The following is a 25572-nucleotide window of genomic DNA, read 5'->3' as shown; positions in this document are numbered from 1 at the left end:
AGTGATTCACTTAACTGTGTTAAGAAAGGTGGTAAAATGGGGCCAAACTCACTTAACAATTGTCTCACTTAGGAACAGGAATTTTGGGCTCAATTGAGGTTGTTAAGTCAAGGATTATCTGTATTTGGCCTTCTTATTCATGTAGCATTATCTACATAAAAATGTAAACAAAAGGTGTTGTCTAGTTCATGCATGTAGAGGTAATTCTCAACTTACAACTACAATTGGAACCAGAAATTCCATTGCTAACAAGGAGGTTGTTAAGCTAGACATGCCACATTTTTATGTATATTTTGCTGCAATTGTTAAGAAAATCACAACAGTTGTTAAGTGAATCTGGATTTCCCACATTGACTTTGTTTATCGGAAGCCAGCTGGAAAGATTGCAAATGGTGACTACATGATCCTGGGATGGGGCAACATTGCAAATACACACCTGGTGCTAAGCTCCCAAATGATGATTATATGACTGTGAGGATGCTCTGACAGTCAAAAGTGCGAGGACTGTTTGTAAGTGCTACTATAATTTTGAAATGTCACCAAACAAATGATGCTAAGTTGAGGCCTACCTGTACATAGCACTTTAAAAAGAATAAAGGCAATAAGAGATTCCAGTCTAAAGTAGACATCTATATACATAAAAGCGAAAACTACTCATGCCACATCATGAAATCTCCAGAACCGTAAAGCCTACAAACTTGAAATGTGGCACATAGTTCCTCTTGCTTCTAGGTCTAGGAGCTCACTTAGAAAGGATTTTTCAAAATGATCATGAGAGCATTACTATTTTTTATATTATTGTTATAAACGTGCTCTGATGCTAAGGAGTTCTACTCCCCTTTCCCACCTCAACTCTGTTACAAACGCCAGTTACCTCACATTCCGCTACCTCAGTTCAAATGGCAAACGTTTCACTCCTTCATTCAAGAGCAGTCTGGGGCGCCTTACAGTACCAAACGTCGGTACCTCACCAAAGTGTCTATAGTATACCTTCCACCTATGGAACTGCTTCCGGACTCAAGGCGGCAGAAGCGATATTCCCTTATGTGTTTCTCCTGCATAGTGCAATTACATAGTTTCGTCACGAAGCACGGGTATTCAGCTAGCGTATATATAAAAAATGAAATAAAAGGAAGTAATTTAGGCATGGATCAGCTGAAGAAAATGTGGTTATTTCAGTTATGGAAACCTGGCTTCCCTTCAATAAAATATAGAAATTAAACGCTTATTTGAATTTTTCCTGTAACTTGAAAGTAAATTTAGAATGAAGAGAAAGGAGGGTACCTGGTAGGCAGTTCCAGTCAAATGGGGGTAAAGAAAGATAACTTTGTGTTTCATCCAGGTGGTAGCTTTGAGCTTTCTTTGACAATTTCAGAAACAGAATCAATCTTAGTTAATATTTGGACGGGAAACTTTCAAGGATTTAGAGATAGAGTGGAAAATCAAAGAAATCTTGAAAAACAAGGCCAAATAATAATCTTTGTATTGCTGCCAAGGTAAATTCTTGAATGGGACAATGAAGTCATCACAAATTGACTTGGAAAAGATTTAGGTATTTAATTACAGGACATAAGAGACCACCGGACAGCAAAGCGTATGGAGCTATGGGCTTGTAGGATGCCATGCATTATAAAATAAAATAAAGCCAAAAATAAGGTCAAGAAGCTTTTGTATCATTTGAGGACAGACAATAAATCTGCAGAGCAGTTTTTAAAGTAGATCAGATAGTCATAAGTGGCAGTAAAGTATAGAAGAGGTGAAAATGAGACAACAGGAAGTCAAAGATAATATACAGTATGACTTTATCAAGTTTGAAGAGGTCATGAATAGTGTTTGCAGGGGACTCTCCTATTGTTGCAACATTTTCTTTCTCTACTTCCAGGTAGGTACAAGCAATAGAGAATAGAATGGGTCAATTTTTATTTTTGTTTAGGAAGAAAAAGACGTGATCATTAATACTGGTAGTCCTCAACTTACAACCACAATTGAACCCAATATTTATGTTGCTTTTTATTCTAGTGGTTGGCCATGGAGTGCTCTTAGAAGTTGTTTGGTTGGACAGTTTACTGTTGGCTTTTTTGGCAGTTTCTTGATTGGGGTATTGTTTATTGATTGTCAATGAAGACTCTCAATCATCCAGATCATGGTTGTCCCAAAGGTGCTTTTTCAAGAATCAACTGGACTTTCTGGTTTTTCTTTGATGTTTCCTTTCTCATCCAAACTTCTTCAGTTCTGACTGGATGATGTGGAGTGGAAGGATTTATACTCCTTGCAGACAGCTGGTCCTTTGCTTTTTTTAGAGAGTTGTTGAGGCAATTTAGAGATTTATCTGTGTCCTCAGGGTCACCTGAGTGGCACATATGGGTGTGGAGCCTTCTTGGAACTGCTGAAAGAACTATTTTGTAAACTGTAGATAGATGTCATATTCCTCCCCCTCTATTCAATTTTGGCATATATGGCCTCTGACCCTTTTCAAACCAGCAGTCCTTTCTATCCAAATGTGGTCTTCCAAAGAGTGGCCTTTGTCTTTTAAATGCAGACAGACTGTTGGATCTTGTCCTGATTAGCTTGTTCTATGTTGTGCCCTGCCTTTATCAAATGGTTGTTTTGTTTCCCCAAGGTATAGATCTGCACATGGCTCACTGCATTACACTGCATATTCCAGGTTGATCAGTTTGTGGCTGGGGTAGATTATAAAAATATTGGGGTGGACAAGCTTCTGCTTTAGGGTATTCTTGCGTTTGTTTATTTGATTGGTCTGATGTTAACTAATCTATGCTGATTTGGGTGCTGATTACTGGGGGGGGGGGGCGTGTTTTGTTCTGCTTGTTCCTTTTTTGGCTGGTTGATTGTCTCTTTTGTGGAAGGAAGGCTATTGTCCAGGAAGAAACGAAAGCACTTAGCAACGATCCAAACAAGGGGAAACAATAACTTCGGAGGGAAGCGAAAACCTCGAGGCCGATTACTCAATCAGCATCGCCGCTGCTTTTAGATTCCCTTTTTGCTTCGGGGATCCTGAAGAAAACCGGGCCGGACAAAGGCCGCTGGAATCAAAGAACTGATAAAATAACGTTAAAAACCGTCTTTCCCGGGCTTCGTGCCCTCGGGACCCTCCTCCCGCCTCCGATTCGCCAAGCCAGGTGTCAATCCAAATCCTGAGAGGCAATTCAGTCAATCACCTGGCTCGAATTGTTCCCTTATTGGTTTCCTGTCCGACACCCGTTAGTTTGAAATGCGAAGCTCGGCTTAGCGTCGTTGTCTCCGGACAACACTTCCCAGCCCTTCAAAAACATGTGGGACCTTTCAATCGATTGCCCAGGGTTGGACACATTCGCGCCCAGATTAACAACCCGGCGCTTTATTGGATTGGAAGGACTCGCATTTACGGCTACTCTGGAAAGACTCGCATTTACGGCTGACGTTCATTTGACGACAGGCCGTCGCCTATACGGCACGAGCGTCACGTGCATTGGTGGCGCCGAGAGGAGGGCTCTCCCTGCTGATTGGAGGAGGCTTGCCGGCTCGTCTTTTCATTGGTTGTGTAGTGTTTAAGTGCACGCCTCCTCTGCCTCCGAACAATGACTTCGGTCTACTTTATTGCGGCTTCTAAAGCTTCCCGGGTAAGAGAAACGGAATCCCGACCCTGCGTTCCTGTCAGGGATTGGCGGGTACTTTCCGCTAGTCCCGCCTCTGGGTCGGAACACCTCATCTCCCTTCCTCATTTTCATCGCACTCTACCACAAGTCCCCTTAGTGATTGGCTGCCTCCCCAAGCCCCGCTCTATTCCGATTGGCTACGTCTCCGTAGGACCCCCTGTCTTCGTTCCGAGTACCTCAGCGTCCATTTTTTTTTAGCCCTTTCGCGATTGGATAAACCCATCTTCCTCCTCGCTAGTGATTGGGTGAAACGTCGGCCCGGAGTGCGTGCGCAACACGGGTAGCGCTCTGTCTCTCTTTTTCTGGAGCTGCCGCCGTCGCTGCCGCCGTCTAGGTGGGGGGCGGGGGGGGGGAGGGAGCCGTGAAGCTTTGAGCTTCCTCCCTCTCGTTTCCCTTCCCTCACCGTTGCTCAGGCATTGGGCTGGGCGTCCCCCCCATTGGGGGGAGGGGGGCATTATTATGGAGACGGGTTCTGGGGACCCCTCGTCGCCGCCGCCCCGGCCCAATGACTCCCGTTCAGTCCTTCACGTTCTCAAGCGGAGGGCTCCCATTCCTGAGGCCCTCGAAGGGACGACGAACAGCAAGCCAAGTTTGCCTCTGGCCACAGCCAACGATACAGCAATAGCCATGAACCCTGGAGAAGTGCCAACTGGTGCCACCCCGGCAGCACCTTGCCACCCTACAGAGGTGACGTTAACCACGATGATTGCAGAGATGACACTTGTGGCCAACAGTGCTGGAAAGGTAGCAGAGCCTGGAGAGGCGAGGCCTGAAGCCGTAGCGTTGGACGCTGGAGATGGGTTTTCGGCAGATACCATGGTCCCCGTGGTCAATTCTGTGGCTCCTGCCATTACTAACGCTACCGTGAATGACGGTGGGGTGATGCCATCATCAGTGGCTTTGCCAAGAGACGCGGTAGTGAAACCCCTACCGGTTGCACCGGCTTCGCCGACAGTGATTGTGGTAGCCCCCAGTCCTATGACTCCACCAGAGAAGACTTCACCAACATCTCCAGAGGGTTTGATGCTTCATGACTTTTCCACTCCTCGGCCACCTCAAGACATGGGCTCCCAGTCTAGCCTGGGCACTACTGCGTCCAAAGTCCCTCCGGCTTCTGATACTTTGAGCTATTTAGATTCTGTTAGTCTCATGTCAGGCACGTATGAATCGCTGACTGGTGCTGGATTCCTTGACGATGCTAGCTCTCTGGGGTCCGATTCTGAAATCAATGGACTTGCCTATCGTAAGACTGATAAATACGGCTTCCTAGGGGGCAGCCAGTATTCCATTACACTGTAAGTATTGGCACCCCTGTGATGGCCTTTCTATGCTGAGGAAAAGAAATTCTTTATCTCAGTCAAACTAGTCCTGCTGATAGGCATCCCTCTCACTTGGACTAGAGTGCTGATAATGGAGAGCTTCACATTTCTGCCCTGTGGGCCACCAGCTCTTATCCTGGTGAAAGTGAACTCAGGAGAAATAATTGTGTCTTAGGTACTGTCCCGATTACGCGGCCACGAAGTTAAACCGTATCAGTGATCCATTATTGATCAGGTTTCTTAAATGACTTTTTTTCTAGTTTGAGACTGGGATACTTCCTGCCTAAGCAAGGAATTGGACTAGAACAGGGGTCTCCAACCTTGGCAATTTTAAGACTTGTGGAGCTGGCTGAGGAATCAATCTGGGAATTGAAGTCCACAAGTCTTAAAGTTGCCAAGGTTGGAGATCCCTGGACTAGAAGACCTACAAGGTCACTTCCAACTCTGTTATACTTTTACCTAATACAATTTTCTGCGAAGATATAATACCGCTTCATTTTTTCTGATTAGCATTCAGGAAGGAATGCTTTTTTTTGTTGGTTTTCATTAAATAAACTTCCTTTTCTTCTGATCATTCTGTATTTGGCATGCATCAAATTCAAAGGGCAACTAACAAATTACATTTACTTCCTCTAAAGAAATGGACAATACACTTCACTTTTTCATGGGAGGGAAGGTCCATAAATCTGAGTAGCTTGGGCCAGTAAAGTGGACAATTGGACTATCTCAAGTTCCTTTTCCTTAAACACTTAAATATCACATTGCAACATTGGTTCTCTGGTCTGCCAAATGAATCATTTCTCCACTCCATATATAGCTAAAATGTATTTCTATCCTCTTTTCCATAACTATATTTTTCCTTTTCAGTTTGCATTGCTCTTCCCTTTGGTGTGAAATCAGAGTCGTGTCCTTCGGGGTGTGGCTTCATACACCTTTTCATTGTGATAGAGTGGCTGTATTTCTTGACTTGGCCCATACGTGTGATGCAATTTTTTGTTTTTGAGCACCAGTAATGTGGCTCCTGACAATCTTTCTGTGGTTTCTTGTTGATTTGAATAGTAGTCATAAAAATCATTCCACATACTGTTCTCTTGAAATCATCCCTATTGCAGTAACTGCATACTTTTGTAATGATGCAAAAAGAAAAGCAGTAAAAAAATTCCTGGTTCAGGAATTTGACTGGTCAAAACTTCAAAAAGGTGAAGTCTTCTTAAAGATTGAGTCTGATAACTTTAACTGATATCTATAGACATTATAGATAATTTTCATGGCAATTATATACAAGCAGATTGCCACTGCCTTCTATTTTTTTTTTTTTTTGCTTCCCAGTCTAGCCTATACTTCTGGTATTTTGTTAGGGCACTGTATCTCAGTCTTGGCAACTTGAAGATGTGTGGAAATACTGCACTAGAGTGAATATAAGCATTTCCCATCCAAATTCTTGCAAGCTTGCCTCTTCTGCTTAGTTTCTGAGCCTAGATAAGTTTAAGAAGATGCTGCATCTCATTAGATAAATTTGTATAAGCTCTGTGCACACATCCCATGAGCCTTAATTTCAAGCAGCTTTTAAAGCTCCTGATTGTTTTAGAATCAGCTTACGTTTCCCACGAGACTCTCAGCTGCAGAGAGGGTAGCAGATACAATAATGAATTTGTGCTGAGGTTGATGCATTCTTTGTGCAGCCTGTTGCCTTTCCAGAAGAGCTTTCGAGCACTGCCATTTGGAATTTATTGCTTTTCTCCTTGCTGTCTCTGCTACGGTGTCTCAACATCCTATTCAGCCGGGAAATTTGGAATTGATTGAAAAGGTTATCGTGCAGCAGTATGTGAAACGGTGAGCTTCTGTGGCCTTCGATCACAGTTAGATGCAGCGTTATAACATGTACCACTTTCCATGGTCCCTGAGTGGCAAGTGCCAAACTGTACCCAGTTAGCATTTCTGTCCAAACTCACATGGCTATGCTAGCATTATACACTGGTGACTGAAAGAGAGCATTTTTCCCCTGCAGTCCTAATCTCTTGTGGCATGTAAACACAGTGTGTGTCTTACGCATCTAAACATTGACCCATTCATTATGGTGTCCATTTGGACACTAATGCAGCAATTCCAGCAGTTGTTTCTGAAACTAACCGTTCATTAAAGAAAAAGATTTGCTAACAAATGTCAACTTTTCTTATGCAGCATTAGATTCAACCTAAGATATTTCAAGATGCTGTAGGAAATTTCACAACTGTCTTCCCAGTTATAGAAACCTTTGTCTAGCAGCAGCCGATCCTCGTTCAAAGGAAGATCGAACAATCACTTTCATCAGCTAGCAGATGAAAATACTCTTCTAAATAGGAGTAGGGTATGGTGGAGACTGTCCTTAATTATAAATTGTTGCAGCTAATTGCTATTTATACGCATTATCTCCAACGAACACTCTCTGAATTTGTTTCAATTGCAGTTAAAATAGGAGGTGGAACAAAGCATGTCCATTTTTGCTAAATATGAACATTTCTTACAGTTTTACACATGTAAAAAAGGTGTATGCTCTCCCTCCTGAGCTGCTGATATTTCTCTGCAGGAAAGAAGATAATAAGGAAATGTGTTAATATAGATTATGATGTAGGTTTCACTTTGTTTCAGTTGGCCTACGTGCTGTGGGAGGGGATGATGGTGTTTCTTGGTGGCAAGATTCTCTTTTTGGTTGTGGATTAGCTGCTATTTTTGCCTAACCATCTGTACTAACCTTATGTCGTTCTCAGCTGCTTGTGAAGTGGAAACCCTCTACAGGAAGCCTGTTTTTTTGAGGAAAGCTGATCAGCACAAGCCAGAGTAACCAATAGAAAAAGATGTGCATGCTAAGAACTAAATTGGCTTACAATTGAAAAAGAGAAGATAGTATTTAGTATTTGACTAAGCTTTGAATATACTTTCCAGTTACATTCACTTTTATTCATAGCTTGAACTGGAAGAGACGGTTAGAAAAGCAGTCTAGAATTGGGGTTTGCAGTTCACATTTAACCATTTTTCCTTTCCTTATTCCAGTAGCCAAACATTTAGCTACAACATGGGTCTGATGTAAATTCGTTGTGCAATAGTATTCTCTTTTTTCTTCCCCTCGTACATCTGTGTTTTCTTAGCAAATACAAAGGTTTGCCTTTGCCTTCTTCCAGAATGTTCCTCGACTAGTTTATCACCTTGGGATTTGCTGATGGGGTACTCAAGTACTGAGCAGGCCTTTTCATGCTTTGGAGTCCAAATAAAACTGGGCAGGTGCTGAGGTCTGGCTATTGATCGGTGTGATCCAAATTGTCTCTTCTCTATTTCCTGTTTATCCTTGAACAGCCTTTGGCAAAGGTTTAGGGGAGGACATGGAAGGAAAGAAAGGCATGATGCAGATTTGAGGTGGCATTAATGATCAAGTCCAGGATTGTATCTGTGATACGACCATGGTCAGTAAATGACCAGGGGCTGGTTGATAAGCTTCTTTAGGGCAGTGAAAGACATGCTTAATAATGTTGGTGCACCTGCTTCTTTTGTGAAAATGTGTTTCACAAAAGCACCAGTTACTGCCTTCTTCCTTGGTGTGGCTTCATGGGAGCAGTATTCATGTTGCCCACTCAGAATATTTATTTCTATGTCTTTTTACAATCAGTCTCACCACTTCCTGTTTGGCAAGCAGCCCTTCCTGTTTTTTTGCTGGGTTTTGTTAATGAGAGTCCTGCCTAGATCTTGGTTTATGATCACCATCAACCCTAAACCCCCTTGCCTGAAACCGATGAAGTTGGGGACCTTCAATCGGATGCTGCGCTATTCTAATGAGAACTTAACAAATTCTTATTGCCCCATAAGCTCTCAGGAAAGACTCAGTGGATTGTGACTCACAGCGGGCTGAAGGCAGCTTCCTACTTTCAGATCACACTAGCCCAGCTGCCCTGCATATTCTTTCATGTTTTTGTTTTATTGTTAAGGTGGAGGCTATGAGTGAACCTTGTTTGTAGTGATGTGCATCAGCTGATGTTGGAGGCAATAATTTGCAGTGAGAAACCATAAACAGTGAGGTAGAGAAACATTTCTCTGAGATACTCTCAGGCAGGAAAGATCAGGTACATGAAGGTTCAGTTAAGCTGATTTATTGCTAAAGGCCTGTGCACAGACATTTTTTTCAATAATTTAATTAATTATTTTCTCAATTAATGGTCAGCACCTGAGTAGAATTAAATAAGGGTCATTGGCTCTTGGATAGGGTTGGGAGTACATTTGCAGCTACCTACAGATTCTAGGCTGATCCCTCTTTTCACTCCACCCCCAGGTTCTGTCTTTCCTTCTACAGATGCAAATGTATAAGGAACTCTTCTCCCATAACCCTCTTGGAGCCATAAATGCCAAAAGTGTAATCCATGATTATTTTTTTACCATGTGTACAGCATCTGACTCTGTGTGAGTGAACAATGAAGAATGTGTTAAGTTATAGTGTCTGCAGGCAATTTAGCTAAATATAGACCTAACATAGTTTGTTCAGAATGGGATGACTACAGGTAATCCTCAACTTAAAACAGTTCAATTTAGTGAACAGTTACAGTACTGAAAATGGGACTTATGACCACACTTACAACTGTTGCAGCATCCCCATGACCATGTGATCAAAATTCAGATGCTTAGCAACTGGTTCGTACTTAAGATCATTGCTGTGTCCCAAGGTCATGTGATTCCCTTGTGCAACATTTTGACAATCAAGGGCAATGGGGAAGCCAGATTCACTCAGCTGGGTTACTAATTTATCAACAGTGATTCACTTAACAACTGTGACCAGAAGAGTCATAAAATGGGGCAAAATTCACTTCACATGTCTTGCTTAACAACATAAATGTTGGGCTCAATTGTGGTCGTAAGTCAAGGATCACTTATACATACTATTTTAGAGGGTGTTTGTGATCTATCTTGTCACAATGAGGAAGGGCTTGTAGAGCTTGGGGGTGGGGAGAGGAGATAGATAAGCCTTGGAAAAAGCTTAATTTGCCACCATCCCAAGGGTTTGTCTTTTAGGGTTTGAATTGCTTTGCTCAGTAAAGGAATTTACTTTGTTTCTGTTGTTATGAAATCTCAATATAAAGGAGAGGCTGAGAGGTCCATCATATTGCACAGTTCCTTAGAATTGTGCAAGACACAGCATTTGTAGCATTTTTCTTAGCTCCTCATCTTCCTCAGTTTTTTTGTTGTTGTTTTTTGCCGCAGGGAGAGCGCCATCCCTGTGGACGTGGCCAGACAGAGGGAACTTAAGTGGCTGGACATGTTTTCTCATTGGGATAAGTGGCTCTCACGTCGGTTTCAGAAGGTGAGCAGAGATCAGGGTCAGAGACCTCTGTTCCTGACTAATAAAAAAGAGCTTTAATTTCTGCTTGGGTTTTTGGAATTTCTGTCTCTTTACTTTTTTTTAATGACCATTGCGCCATCCCTGTGGTCACATGTCCAAAATTCGGTCACTTGGCAACAGCATTTAAAATGGTTGAAGTGTCCCAGGATCATGTGATCACCTTTTGTGACATGACAAGCATAGTCAATGGGGAACCAGATTTACTTAACCATATTATGAACAACTGTAGCAATTCATCTAACAACTGTGGCAAGAAAGTTTGTAAAATGGGGCAAAACTCACTTTACTGTCTTGTTTAGCAATGGAAATTTGGGACCCAATTGTGATCCATAAGTGAAGGACTACCTGTATGGTGTTACTTTAAAGCAATGTTTCTCAACTTTGGCAAGATGGCTGGACTTCAAGTCTCCAAATTCCCCAGTAATCCTTGCTGGGAATTGATCTTGCTGGAATTTGAATTCCCAGAATTATTTCTGGGAGTTGAAATCCACCTACTTTATATTTGCTAAGATTGAGAACTTCTGCCTTAAGGCAAGCAGTATTTACTTCATGTACTAATGATTGTACATTTTATTGCAGGTGAAATTGCGGTGCCGGAAGGGGATTCCCTCTTCTCTCCGTGCCAAAGCATGGCAGCTACTTTCAAATAGCAAGGAACTTTTGGATCAAAATCTGGGAAAATTTGAGGTATTTCCGTGAATCTTTTGAGACTACTAAAATATACAGGAAAGCCTATTTTTTTTATCTTGGAGAATGCAGAAGATTTGATCATGTCTAATAGATATATTTATATCCTACTTTTCCAAACGCAACTTATTCTGAAGTAGCTTACACCTAATATTAAGCTATATTAATAAGCTGCAATAGAAAGCCCCTAAACAGAGGTGAAATTCAGCAGGTTCTGACAGGTTCTGGAGAACCAGTAGTGAAAATTTTGAATAGTTTGGAGAACCGGCAAAAACCACTTCTGGCTGGCCTTCATAGTGGGGTGGGAATGGGGATTTTGCAGTATTCTTCCCCTGCAACGCCCACCAAGCCACGAACCAGTAGTAAAAAAAAATGAATTTCACCATTGCTTCTAAACCTAACAATTGGGAACTCTCCTGAATAACAAGATGGGAAGGGAGAAGGTTGAGCTGGAACAAGCAGACACCTGGAATGTCTTTCTGGAATCCTTTCCATAAAACAGCAACAATCAGTCCTGTGAAGCAGTGTTTCTCAACTTTGGCAGCTTGAAGTTGAGTGGACTTCAACTCCCAGAATTCTCCAGCCAGTTTGTCTGGCTGGGGAATTCTGGGAGTTGCAGTCCACCCATTCTGGGGATGTGGTCTACCTTCTAAGATAGGCCTCTGCCTCCAAATTCACCAACTTTCTTTCCTTGTTGGCCTTTCTTTTCTCTTAGGATTTGGAGCGTCAGTCTGGTGATCCCAAATGGCTAGATGTGATTGAGAAGGACCTCCATAGGCAATTCCCTTTTCATGAGATGTTTGCAGCTCGAGGAGGCCATGGGTGAGAAAATTAAAGAAGGGGCATTTTGGTTCCAGTGCTGAGACCATTAGGGCTGGAAAGCCACTAAGATCCTTTCCGTTCTCAGAATGCATAAAACACTTTATCCTCTACACACACTAGATCAGCTTGTCAGCCCCAACTCCTTTGGAAATTTTTCATAAGCATAAAGGTAGTCCTCAATTTGCAATGACAATTGGGACCAGAATTTCCATTGCTAAACAAAGTGAGTCACATGGTTGTTAAGTGTATCATACGATCATTAAGTGAATCTGGCTCTTCCCTCCCCCCTCTCCCCCTTTCATTTTGCTTGTTGGAAGCTGGCTGGGAAGGTTGAAAATGCAGTCACATGATCCTGCGATGTTGCAGCCATCATAAATATATTGCCAAGGGCCTGAAAATTTGATCACATGATCATGGGGATGCTGTGACAGTTGTAAAAGTGAGAGCCAGCCCTAAGTCACTTTTTTTCAGAGCTGTTGTAGCTTAAAACAAATGGTGGTAAGTTGAGAACTATCTTTATTGGCCCAGCTCTTTCTCACATTGAATTGTCTCTACCACCCCAGCTTCTTCTATTCCTGCTCCTGTATCTGACCTCTGATGTGCCTTTCTTCATCTCTAGACTTAAGATAATGGGACACAGTTTAATCAGGAACTCGTGTCTGCCATGACACTTTTAGCTGTTTCATTAAGTAGCCCCATTATGGCATATTTGACGGCACGGCAGCCTTCAGCTCCAGTGCGCATGTGCTTGCCTGTCAGCTGACTTTCAGCTTTCCAGAGGGCCAGAGGAGGTCATTTTCGGGGGGGGGGGAGTGTTGCTTGCGCATGTGCAAGTGGGGCTGGCGGCTTGCACAGCGCAGATGGGTGCGCGCAATAGTGCTCTCACACAATTTTGGCACACCTTTAGAAAAAGATTAGCCATGAATGAACTACCCTATAGACCAGTGATGGAGAACCTTTTTTGGCTCGCATGCCATAAGTGGGGAGGAGTGGAGGGGAATCGTGTGTGGGTGTACCGCACCCATAATGCAATCCGTGACCCCCCCCAATGCATATGTGCGCACTACAGACGCAACCCCTGATTTTTTGCATTCTTTTTTCGCCCTCCCCAGGCTCCAGAGTCTTTATAGGAGCCTGAGGAGGCAAAAAAGCCCCCCCTCCTCCCGGGAGGCCCTCCAGAGGCTTCAGGGACCTTCAAGAGGCTTCCCTGAAGCCTCCGGAACTCTTAAAACGACTCTCCGAGCAAACCAGAAGTCTGTTCCCAAACTTCCGGTTTCCCAATATGGCTGGGGTTTTTTTGCACTCCGGAGGCTTCAGGGAAGCTCCTGAAACCTCCCAAGGGCCTCAGGGGAGGGGGAGGCTCTTTTCGCCTTCCCCAGGCTCCTATAAAGCCTCTGGAGCCTTGGGAGGGTGAAAAATGGCTTTTAAAAAGGGTGAACTTGCGTGTCCTGAGAAATGGCTCCGCGTGCCATAGGTTCGCCATCCCGGCTATAGACCTTGTTATTAATTAAAGACGCCAAAGAAACATAACAGAGAATTCTGCTTTCCTAAAGTTTGGCCTTGTGAACAGGGAGCTCCGATAGAGTCCAAGAATCTAGATTAAAATTTCCACTCCTCATCCTTTTCCCTCACAGGCAGCAGGACCTCTATCGCATCCTGAAAGCCTATACCATCTACCGGCCAGAAGAAGGTTACTGCCAAGCACAGGCGCCCGTAGCTGCAGTTTTGCTGATGCATATGCCCGCAGAGGTGAGGAGCTGCTTCATTCGCACTGCAATTGCCAGCTTGGAAATCCTAGTTTCTCTGGGAAAGAACCACACTACCTAATTTTACTTATATTTGCAGAATATTTCAGCAGTTTGGGGCATGTATATCAGAGGTCCCCGATCCTCAGGCTGTGGACCACTACTGGGCCATCGCTTATTCGGAACGGGCAGCACAAGAGGCAGGCTGTTGTGTGTGTGCAGCTCCACTTGCATGAGTGGTGCCCCAAAGGCTGTTCCATTGCGTTAATGGAGCTGCATGTGTGAGTGAATACTGGCCTGCCCTTGCCTGGGCCAGTTCCCCTCTCTCCCTGCCAACTAGGCCTCCAAGCTGCCTACTCCTGATTCTTCAAGAGGGGAGCAGTGAGAGAAGAGGCAGTGAAGGGGACGAGTGTGCCCTGCTCAGCTTTGCTGACTCACTGAAGCTGCCTGTGCTGGACACCTCGTCCGCTTTTGGACTGTTGGGCAACCTGGGTGAGTCTGAAGGAGCATGAGACGGCGCCCCCCAAATCTTCTCAATGCCAAAAGCTTTTATAAATGGATAAAAAGCTTTTGGGCTGTTTCAGGCTTTCATCCTTTTGCAAACACTTTTGGCATGGAGAAGCCTAAAGGAGCATGAAGCCGTGCCCCAAAGGCTTCCCTCATGCTTGAATGTAGCTGCCCGCATTCCACCACCACTCCATGAAGCCCGGTTCCCCTCGCTTTCCCAACCCATCCAGGCCACCAAGCCACAAAGGTTGAGGACCACTGATATATAGATAATAATCGCTGTACTTTGGAAGTCTTTTTACAACAGGCACCCTGCTCTTCTACATATCAACCTCTGTGTTTTGGACTGCCAGGGACTTCATCAGTTCCAGAAGCCGGGTCTAGAGCATTGACAGTGACCATGTTTTCATGCAGCCTCATGCATGTGTGAGGTTAAAATATAACTATTACACTAGCTGGCAGTCCTGATGGGATCTGGGTTAAATTGTTTCCAATTGTGACTTTGTTTTTCTTCTGTGGCTTTGCTACCAGCTCTGATGTGTTACTTCTGTGTCATTGAAGAAACCTGGAAGCTCCAGGTTTGGGAAAGGGCTAAGCCCCTGAATTGAATTTGCTGGCTTAGTAACTGGAAAGTTTTAACTAGGAGTTTGCTAGTCTGCCATGCACCCAACCATGGCTGCTGCGATTATCTGGGATAAAGATTCCTTGGTCTCTCTCTCTCTCTCCACAGCAAGCTTTCTGGTGCCTGGTGCAAATCTGTGAGAAATATCTTCCTGGATACTACAGTGCTGGATTGGTAAGTTTAACTGCTTTCCCATAGAGAAAAGCACTTTAGAATTCTTCACTGGGAATACCTTTTGTATTACACGTAGTTCTTGCTTAACGATCGGTCTTTTAGCAATCGTTTGAAATTATGATGGACTCCTCAAAAAGAATTTACAACCCATATTTGAAGTTCCGATGACTGCGCCCTTTAACTCCACCCACCCATCCCTGCATTTATGTGATTGCCTTTTGAGTGCAACTAGCCTGCATTTATGACTATCTGCAGATCTCCTGCAGAGACCTGACTATGGTTTCTGGTGGGAAGGGGGTGGGGAAACAGCCAATGGGTTTGCTTACTGATTGTGGTGTTTGCTTAACAAGTGCGGGGCATTTGCTTAACAACCGCTGCAAAAAAAAAAAAAAAGGAGTTGTAAAGTTGGATTGGTCATGTGAATGCCTCAATTTACGGCCAACATAACTTACAGCGGGAAATCCTGGCTCCATTAGGGGTCATAAGTTGAGAAATACCTGGGCACAGAAACTTCCAGTATAAGGATGGGCACTAGGGGTTTCATTTCTTGATAAAATGTTAAAGATCCTGAGAATCAAGGAGCTAGCAACCTGATGTCACAAGAAGGAAAATAGTATAAAAGTTCTTTTATAAAGTGTGGATTTTTTAAAACAGCCAAAATAGATGTATACAAATAAGAAAAGGCATAGGTAATCTTCAACTTACAACAGTTAATTTAGTGACCATTCAAAATTACAGCGGCACTGAAAAAAGTGACTAATGACCATTTTTCATACTTATCACCATGGCAGCTTCAATTATCAAAATTCATATGCTTGGCAACTGACTCATATTTATGACGGTTGCAGTGTCCTGGGATCATGTGATCCCCCTTTGCAACCTTCTGACAAGCAAAGCCAATGGGGAAGCCAGATTCATTTAACAACCATGTAACTAATTCAGCAACTGTGGTGACTCACGTAACAACTATGGCAAGAAAGGTTGTAAAATAGGGCAATATTCACTTAACAAATGAATCACTTAGCAACAGAAATGTTGGGCTCTGTTGTGATTGTAAGTTGAGGACTACCTGTATTAAGCTTGCTAGAAGCTTTAACAAACCTGCTTTGATTTTACACCCTGTTGGTTTAAAAAATAAGTTGCACTGATGAAAAATGTTCATTGGTTGCTGAAACATTGTTCTTGTCACTTGAATCTTAAAGAGTTTTGGGGGGATTATGAATGGAAAGGCACCTGATTCAGCCTGTAGATTTCCAATCTGGCCAAAACGGATGGGATTCCCTTATCAATGTACAGAAATGATGGTGCTTCTTGGTATCATCTAAGGAAGACATAGCATTGTCTCTAGTAGAAATATATATTGTGCTGGAGGATGGAATTTCCTGGAAAAGTTGGAAAAATATTCAGTAGGGCATTGGATTTGAAGACAACCCCCCCCCCCCACCCTTTTGCAGCTCCTTAAAGAAGCTCATCCTTTTTCAGGATTGTGCAGCTGCAGAGCAGTTTTGAAAACAGAGGGTGTGGTCTTAAGGAATTCCCAATGGATGCTATCTGCAAACTTTGGCTTTCCACAGCTAGAATATGTACTTCTTGTAAAGAAAGGCAATAGTTTTTCTGTTAGGCTACCTCATCTCAGTTGGTTTTTCGGCAGGTTTCTTCAACCTCTTCTCACTTCCCCTTCTCCCCCCCCCTCTCCCCACCACTTCTGGGTCAACTTGAAATTTCATATTCTCTGACTGATCTTAAGACTGAGTTAAATCATGAGTTATCTGTCATGAGTAGGCTGACTTCTGACAAGGAGACTGATGAGCCCTGCCCACCCCTTTGAAGTCAGTCTGGTTTCTTAATTCATTGAACTGAAAGGAGCAACACAATTTTTGCCCGTAGAAACTTTGAACGGTTGCAACCATTTCCGTCCTGCAGATTTTTTTTTTTTTTTGGCCTTCAGTTAGCATGATGACCCATCATAAATTTTATTTGACGTTGGTTTGGAATGTCATCCTTGGCAACTTTAAGTCTGGAGGAGTTCAACTCCCAGAATTCTCCAGCCAGCTTTGCTTAAACTTCCAGGCTTAAAATTGCCAAGGTTGGAGACCCCTGCTTTAAAGCTTAGTCTGGTGTCTGGACCCCACCTGTTGTGCTATGTTCAACAAACAATGGTTAAGCAAACAGTAGCTTGGTGCAATATATGACTGAGTTCTGCATCTCGTCTCCCCAACTTTCCTTGCTGCTCAGAGATTATAAACCCTGGGGGGAGGGAGATAAAAGCATTGGAAGGGGAATATAGGCTATCATGTCTAGAGCCCCTGAATTCACTCCATATTCCATCTGTGCTTCTTGTTCAGGAGGCAATCCAGTTAGATGGGGAGATCTTCTTTGCGCTTCTCCGACGAGCGTCTCCCATTGCCTATCGTCACCTGAAGAGATACAAGATCGACCCCATCTTGTATATGACCGAGTGGTTTATGTGCATCTTCTCCCGGACCTTGCCTTGGTGTTCCGTGTTACGTGTGTGGGATATGTTTTTCTGTGAAGGTGAGCTGTGATCTTCAATTCTCTTTGGCTTTCTGTCAAATGCTGTGTGCCTGCTTCTTCTCTTACACAGATTCCATCAGGAAGGGAAAAAACCCACAGTGATTCTGCAATCTCTGGTTTTTTCCCCCCTCCTTGAAATGCTTTTAATTGACTGGATGGAGGAGAACCTCCCTCAACCATTTTTTAAATAGTCCTGGCCAGCATCTTGGCAGTCTCCATGGCTATTTGACAACAACAACAACAACAATCTTTACCGTGCCGTGGTGGAGTGGCTTGCATGCTCTAATGATCCTAAGGATCCTAATGATCCTAACAAAGTTGTGTGTTTTAAATTATGTATTGTTGCGTGTCGCTTTAATTTTTGTCTGTATCCCCCTCCCTTGGTTGAGTTGTGAGCCGCCCTGAGTCCCATTCGGGGGAAAAGGGCAGCATATAAATAAAATAAACATTCAAACATTCAAGGGATATGCTGAACAGGTACAACCATATCAGACAGGTCTTAGGTGAAGGGCCAGACAAAATTTGCTCCACAACCCATACAAATATGGTGAATACGAAAAAAGTGAAATTTATGTTGGCTGAACCGTCGCCCAGATTAACGGGTTCCGTTGGATGCTATGGTTCCTGGGCATTCTGCACAAAATGAGGGCTCAGCTCCCTCTGCTAGGCAACCAGGGCAAGGAGCTGACAAGCTACTGGAAGAAAAAGTGAAAAAGTGAAAAATCTGGACTAGGGAAGAAAACATCTCTTATGAAAGCTTACTATCAGTCTGAGCCAGCAAAACGTGGATTTCAAAAACGAATATATCAGATTTGGAAGGTGAACCATACAGATTGTGATATCAGTGAACAAAGACTAATGGACCAATGACGTGTAATTCTAAGCCACAAATTGTTCACTACAGCAGAAATAATAAGAATCGAAGAGAAAGCAACTAATGGTCTGAGTATACCACCAAAGAAGAGTAACATCAAGAATGATTTGCAGACTCAAAAGCAAACTGAGGAAGAAAGGGAGGAAGAGGATGCTGTAATGGATGAAGATAAAGAACAAGGAAGCATTGAAGAACAAACACCAACAGATATTGCTCAATTAGCTGAGAAAATAAAGCATCAAATGGAAGATGCCAAAAGAACACGTTTGCCAAAGCTGAATCAAGTGAACTGGAAAGAATTGAGAAAGGTACTAAAAAGGTCAATGAGGCTGTGCAAACCATTCAAACCACTACATTAGCTGAAACAAACCAGCTGATATATGCAGCAGCCTTCATAACCACCAAAGAATTGGGTTTGAAAATACAAAAGAACCAAAGAGGCAAGAAGAGGAAGCCTAATGGAACACTCGGTTGGAGTTGAAGATCAAAAAATTTCGTGGAGACTTGAGCAACTTGAAGAACCTTAGGCAAGGTGAACTAAAGAACAGGTCAAAAGCAGCCTGGAAGCAAGATACGATTTGGAGAATAAAGAGATTTTGATAGTAATTGAAGAGCTGAAGCAGAGGGTTTTTGCCATTGCTGAAAAGATTAAAAGATATGAAAACCGAGTAACTTAATTCAAGGAAAACTCACAGTTCAGAGCAAATCAGCACCAGTTTTATAAGAGCTTAGAAAGTGGAGATGGAGTAACAACAAATGAAAAGCCTGACAAAGAGAAAGCTCTGAAATTCTGGAAGAATTTGTGGGGAAAAACAAGAAGCACAACAGAAATGCAAAATGGATCAGATCGATTGAGGATTCTATTAAAGTGCATAAAAAAGAAGATGTGAAAATAACAAAAGAAATGATGCAAAGACAGTCAAGAAAAGTGAAGAACTGGAGTGCACCTGGACCAGATGAGTTACATGGCTTCTGGTTAAAGGTACTTACAAGTGTGCACAAAAGATTGGCAGTCCAAAAGAACCAGATCTTAAAAGCACCTGAAAATGATGAATGGGTGACAACTGGAAGGACATTTTTGATCCAAAAAGATAAAGAAAAAGGAAAGGATCCTGGAAACTATAGACCAATCACCTGTTTGTCAACAACATACAAGCTCCTTACTGGTGTCTTTGCAAACCAACTTTATGGATACTTGGAAAGTATTCTGTTCCTGTAGAACAGAAAGGATGCTGCAAAAATTCAAGAGGAACAAAGCTGATTGACAAACTAATCCTAAAGAATTCAAAGAAAAGACGAACCAACCTGTTCATGGCTTGGATAGACTATAAGAAAGCATTTGATTCAGTTTCCCATAGCTGGATCAAGAAATGCCTGAAAATCTTTGGTATCAGCAGCAACATACAAACATTCATGGAAACTTCAATGAATCTCTGGAAAACAAAGCTTATAGCTAATGAAGAAGTACTGGGTGAAGTTGAAATTAAACGAGGCATTTTCCAGGGCGATTTCCTTTCACCCCTACTTTTTATACTCTCAATGCTACCACTGACAATCATTTTGAAGAAGATGAACTATGGATACAAACTTGCAAAGAAAGGACTGAAAATTTCGCACTTGGTGTACATGGATGATTTGAAGCTGTTTGGTAAAACAAAAGCTGAACTGAATTTATTAATTGAAAGCACAAAAGAATTTAGCCAAGACATTGGTATGCAGTTTGGAATTGACAAATGTGCAACAATGGCAACCAAAGCAGGCAAGGACATAGAAGATGATGGAATAGAACTTGAGAATGAAGAAATGATAAAGGCAGTAAAACCAGAAGAAGGCTACAAGTACTTGGGGATTTTAGAGGCCTCTGACTTAATGCATAATAAAGTCAAGGAATTCTGTAGCCAAGTGCACCCGACGAATTCACAAGATATTAAAGTCCAAATTGAATGGAGGAAACATCATAAAAGCCATAAATACCTGGTCTATACCTGTGATTTGATACTCTGCAGGAATAATTGACTGGAATTGGACAATTTGGACAGAAAAACAAGGAAGGTTATGACAATGAATCATGCTTTGCACCCCAGAAGTGATGTTGACCGATTATATCTACCAAGAGCAGAGGGTGGTTGAAGACTCCTACAAGTAAAACAGACTGTGAAAGAAGAAAAACACAGCTTGAAAGATTACATCCAGAAAAGTGAAGAATCAATGATTAAGGAAGTAAGTAAAGGAAGCCTTTTAAAGACAACTAAGTCAAAAGCTGAATATAAGAAAAGTAATTGAGAAGCGAGCTGAAAATTGGAAAAACAAAGCTATGCATAGCCAATACTTGAAAAGTATTGAAGGCAAAGCTGACCAAAAGCTAAGTTGGAACTGATTAAGATCAGGAGCACTGAAAAAAGAAACAGAAGGCTTTATTTTGGCAGCTCAAGAACAAGCCTTAGCGACAAACTGCATAAAGGCAAAAATTCAACATGTTACCACCAACAGCAAATGTTGCCTCTGTAATGAGAAAGACGAGATAGTCGACCACTTGATCAGTGGGTGCAGCATAATTTCACAAACTGGCTACCTACAATGCCATGACCGCGTTGCTAAAACCATTCACTGGAAATTGTGCCAAAAGTTTGGATTTGAGTACAGCAAAAACCACTGGGAACATCAGGTTCAGAAGGTGTTAGAGAATGAGAATGTCAAGATCTTGTGGACTTCAGAATCCAGACTGACAGACACTTGGCCCACAACACACCTGACATAACAATAGTTGAAAAGAAAAAAGTATGGTTCATTGACATTGCAATACCTGGAGATGCACGAATTGAAGATAAACAGCAAGAAAAAAAATCATAAAGTACCGGGACTTGCAAATTGAAGTTGAGCGACTGTGGAAAAAGAAATCGAGTGTTGTCCCGATTGTAATTGGAGCCTTTGGAGCAATACCTAAAGGGCTACCTTTGTATTTGGAAATTCTAAATTTATCAGACTTGAACATTCTGACTCTACAAAAAACCACTACTTAGAACAACTTATATCCTTCGACGTTACCTTAACAGTTCCTAGGTCCTTGGTTAGGATTCGAGCTGTTCAGCTACCAACCAGCCCCTAAGGCTGTGAATCTCGCCAAAGATTAATCACATAATAATAATAAAAAACTGGTGGAAGGAAAGAAAGAGAAGAATTATATGATGTCAAATCTAGTCTAACGTAATTATTCTCAAAATTGTACTGGGGATCATTCAATCTCTTTACCAGAAGAACTAAGCTGACGAATCAGATGTTTGTGAATTATGCATAGTATTGAAAAAATTGATTCTGGCTGTCTCAGTGCTGGGGCATTGTAACTTGGAATTCCATTGTATTTTGCAAAGCTTGTCTTTGCAAGAATGCTTGGAATGCTTGGAATAAGAGTTCCAGTATTTGTTTTATTCTTATTTATTTATTTATTCAATCAACCTCTCCTCAACCAGATGACTCTGTGCTAGAACCTGGGATTATTAAATAAAAATTGTGATTTTAGCAAAACATTCAAGTTGGGCCAAATGATTCTCTGCATTGGAGCTTATAATTAAATCCTCTTTGTTCTATAAAGTAATGGTGATTACTCATTCAGTGAGCAATACAATGCAGATTAGAGCCAGGAATATGTGGTACAATTTCCTAGTAGCTGACCACATACACTGTCACAAACACCCAGAGGCACTTTGTATAAAACGGAGTGGTGCATTTGAGAGCCAAATTCAGCTAGGATTGTTTTAAAATCTTACGACATTTCTCCATTAATAGACTTTGGTTCCTTCAACTGCATCAGATCTTGCATTTGTGACCAGATCCTTGGGCATCTATTCCAACTTTCTTTCTCTCTCCCCCCCCCTTTTTTTTAAAAAAAAAATTTGATCCTTTCTTCCTCCTCTTTATCTTCTTGCAGGAGTGAAGATAATTTTCCGGGTGGGTTTAGTGCTACTCCGAAATGCCTTGGGCTCGGTGGACAAGTTGCGGTCTTGTCAAGGCATGTATGAGACAATGGAGAAATTGCGAAATCTCCCCGTTCAGATCATGCAAGAGGAATACTTGGTCCATGAGGTGAGAATCCCAAATTTTTTCTTTATTGCTTTTCTTATATTGTTGCCCCAAAGGTTTTTGGCCAGGTGAGGAAACAAGGTTTTCAAATATAATGTAAACCAAGGATGTGAAATATGGCAATTTTATGAACAGTGGACTTCAATTTCCAGAATCCCTGAGCTAGCCATGCTGCAAGCTACCTTACCTGACCATTCCTTGGCCAATAGCTCTTCTCTTCTCCCAAGGTCATCCCATATCCCATTACATCATCTCACAACTCTCCATTTCCCTGGACTCCTCAAGCCTGCTGAAATAATCACGTTTTGAATTTTTTAATGGATTTTAAATTCAGAAACTTAGTTGGAATGCTTAATACTTTCTGAATATCACATTAATTCAGTAATTTGAAATTGGCTGATAAGAACTTCCTTAGTTTTTCTTTAATTACGTAATAAAAAATATTTAGAAGGCTTTTCCTAATTTTAATGCTGTGATGGGCGTTGGTGGGGATGTGTATATGTGTACGTATTGTTGGGGGCAGTGTACTGATTTTGTAAACTGCTTAAGAGAGTGTTGTAAAGCACTTTGAAGTAGTTATAAGTTTAGACGCTATTGCTTTATGTATAAAAGCTTAGGGTCTGGTTCTATTAACAAGGATTTTGAATGAGATCTGCTCCTGGCTTGCATGTACTTCATGACAAAGTCCTCAGCTGTAGAAGGGAAGAGGGATCAAAAGATGCCACATGTAGTTATTCCTCCTCCTCCTGTTTCTTCCTTCCTCTCTGATTCAGGTGATTAATCTTCCAGTTACTGAAGCACTCATAGAGCGAGAGAATACCACCCAGCTAAAGAAATGGCGGGAAACTCGGGGGGAGCTTCAGTACAAGCCCTCCCGCCGACTCCATGGCTCGCGAGCCATCTACGAGGAGTGCTACCGTATGAACCCTCCCCTGACAGCCAGCGCCAGCCTCCTGAGCCTCACAGGGCTAAAGCACAGGGTTGCCCTAGGCAGTATCAGCGGTCCCTCCTTCTCCCCAGCTCATTCCATAAGTACCCTGGCTGAGTCTCCTTCACCTTCCCGGGTCCCTGCTGCTGCCCAGAACCAGGTGGTGGTATCCGAAGGTCTTCACGCTGCCCTGCCCTCTCCTACCGGGAACAACACCCCTTTGGGTGGCCCTAAGAAAAGCAGCAGCAGCAGCAAAGCAGAAAAGCGGAAAGAAAAAGAACGAGAGAAGCAAGAGAAGATAGAGAAGGAGAGGCAGAAGCTGCAGAAGGAGCGGGAGAAGAAGCTGCAGAAGGAGTGGGAGAAGCAGGAAAAGGAGCGGGAGAAGCAGGAAAAGGAGCGGGAGAAGAAGCAGCAGAAAGAACGAACCAAAGAGGAAGCCAAGCTAAAGAAAGAGAAGAAGCTGTCTTTGAGGAAAAAAGAACCCAAACCAACCCGTGAAGATGGAAGAGATGGGGAGACCTCAGGGGGGTCTGTGCTCCAGGACACTTATTTTTGAATAATACTAAAGGAGTGGGACAGCCCAAGGCTGAGCAACTCCCGAGGACCAAGAATATGGTTGCCACTAGAGGCGTAGTGTGGTTGAAGGACCCAAAGGACTGGAGGAGAGGTACGCCAAGGGGAATCGCAACTGGATACGGAAATCCCCCAGACTGAGGGTGAGAGAAGGTTGGAGGAGGTGGGCTCGAATCCCCCATCCTGCTCTCCTCAACCCTAAGGACCAGAGAAAAAAGGTCCACAGTAGCTGCTGTTACTCTATGCATGGATATGGAACTTGGTGGGCCCCGTATGAATTTTGCCACAACCGACAGATGCAACTGCACAACCCTCCTCCGTCCCCTCCAAGCTGGGAGCCTAACCAAGGAAGCAATTGCGTTCTTCATGAGTACTTTGTAATGCAACCGCTTCTCTTTAAAACTGCTCAGTCGCTCCAGGGATGTCATCACTTCTCTCCAGAAAGGCAAAATATGGACTCTGCCCCTCCCCAGTATTAAGAGGCTCTTCTGCCATTGCAAAGTGGATTGGCCCTTTCAACATTATCACATATTCCCCCCCCCCGCCCCCCAATTCTCTTTGACCTGATGGACTCTACAAGGCACTTAGGAAACATCCCATATAGATAGGTACTCCCCACCCCCCACCCCTTGCATGGCTTCTTACAGGCTAAGCTAGCTGCCTTGCCTCCCAGCCAAATTGCCTCTCTTTTCAGAATCATTTGTTGATAGGCAGACATGGAACCAGGGTGGCTTCTTCGAGCTTGGACATTCAAGAAAAGAGAAGCTTGGTCCTCTTGGCTTTTTACAATGATGTGTGTCAAAACTGTGGCAAAAGATTAAGGAAGCTAGGCTTGGCCAATTGGCTGTTCCCATATAAGGGATTCCTAGCAGTCAACAAGGAAAGAAAAACCCCTCAGTTTCTAGAAAGGTTTGCTGCATTGGTGCAGAAAAGAGAAGTAATTAGATTGGGTTCAAAAGAGAGGTTGCATTTTCTGGTTCTCTGTTTTTGACATATAGTCAAATAGTTTCAATCAGAAACTATTGGGGGGAAGGTCAGTTTCCTTCCCTTCAATAATAGCTTTTGGCAGAAACATTCCTGAGAAATCTAGGAGGATAACCTTTGTCTGACCGCTTGCTATTTTGTCCAAAAGAGGTATTTTGGGGAGAACGTCTGTTCCCACGAAGAGATTTTGGCAAACTGTTCCCCCAAATGCCTATAGCTGTAAATTATGGAAATGTTTATTACATTTAGCTTTTAATCCTATCCCTTAAAAACAAAAGATCCTTCTCCTTTACAGAATAAATTCCTTAAGAATTAGTTTTTAATTTCCACTGATTTACTTAGATAGTTCCTGGGGTGTACTTTTTGAAGATAACTGAATTTTTTTTCCAATTTTAGTGCTGCTCCCCTGTCTTTTCACAAAACGGACAGGGTTTCTTGAGCAGTGGCTGATAAAACTGGTTTATAACTTGTTGATGTAGGTAATAACAAATATGATGCATGCCTGATTTCCTTGTCCCACAAAAATGGGCCCCTCAAGCAGTATTTCTCAACCTTAGCAAATTTAACATGTGGGAATTTCAACTCCCAGGATTCCCTAGCAAGCATGGGGAATGATTGAGGAATTCCAGAAGTTGAAGTCTATACATCTTAAAGCTGCCAGGGTTGGGAAACACTATTTTAAAGTAATTGGAATGTATTTTGCTCTAGAA

At 42.7% G+C, this 25572-nt stretch overlaps 1 protein-coding gene across 1 annotated transcript; it reads left to right on the top strand.

Annotated features, from left to right (window-relative positions):
- Window positions 1-3896: 3896 nt before the first annotated feature.
- On the top strand, window positions 3897-23961 carry TBC1D10B (TBC1 domain family member 10B). The gene is made up of 9 exons (XM_032237033.1): window positions 3897-4951; window positions 10196-10295; window positions 10914-11021; window positions 11737-11843; window positions 13478-13592; window positions 14826-14891; window positions 17237-17426; window positions 22226-22380; window positions 23151-23961. Exons 1-9 carry the CDS (start codon window positions 4116-4118, stop codon window positions 23859-23861), a joined length of 2388 nt encoding a protein of 795 aa, XP_032092924.1. The 5' UTR covers window positions 3897-4115; the 3' UTR covers window positions 23862-23961.
- The last annotated feature ends 1611 nt before the right edge of the window (window positions 23962-25572 follow it).

Source organism: Thamnophis elegans, chromosome Z (assembly GCF_009769535.1).
Source record: "Thamnophis elegans isolate rThaEle1 chromosome Z, rThaEle1.pri, whole genome shotgun sequence".
Lineage (NCBI taxonomy): Eukaryota > Metazoa > Chordata > Lepidosauria > Squamata > Colubridae > Thamnophis > Thamnophis elegans.
Note: the sequence above shows the minus strand (reverse complement) of the source record. Positions and strands in the feature narration are given on the sequence as shown.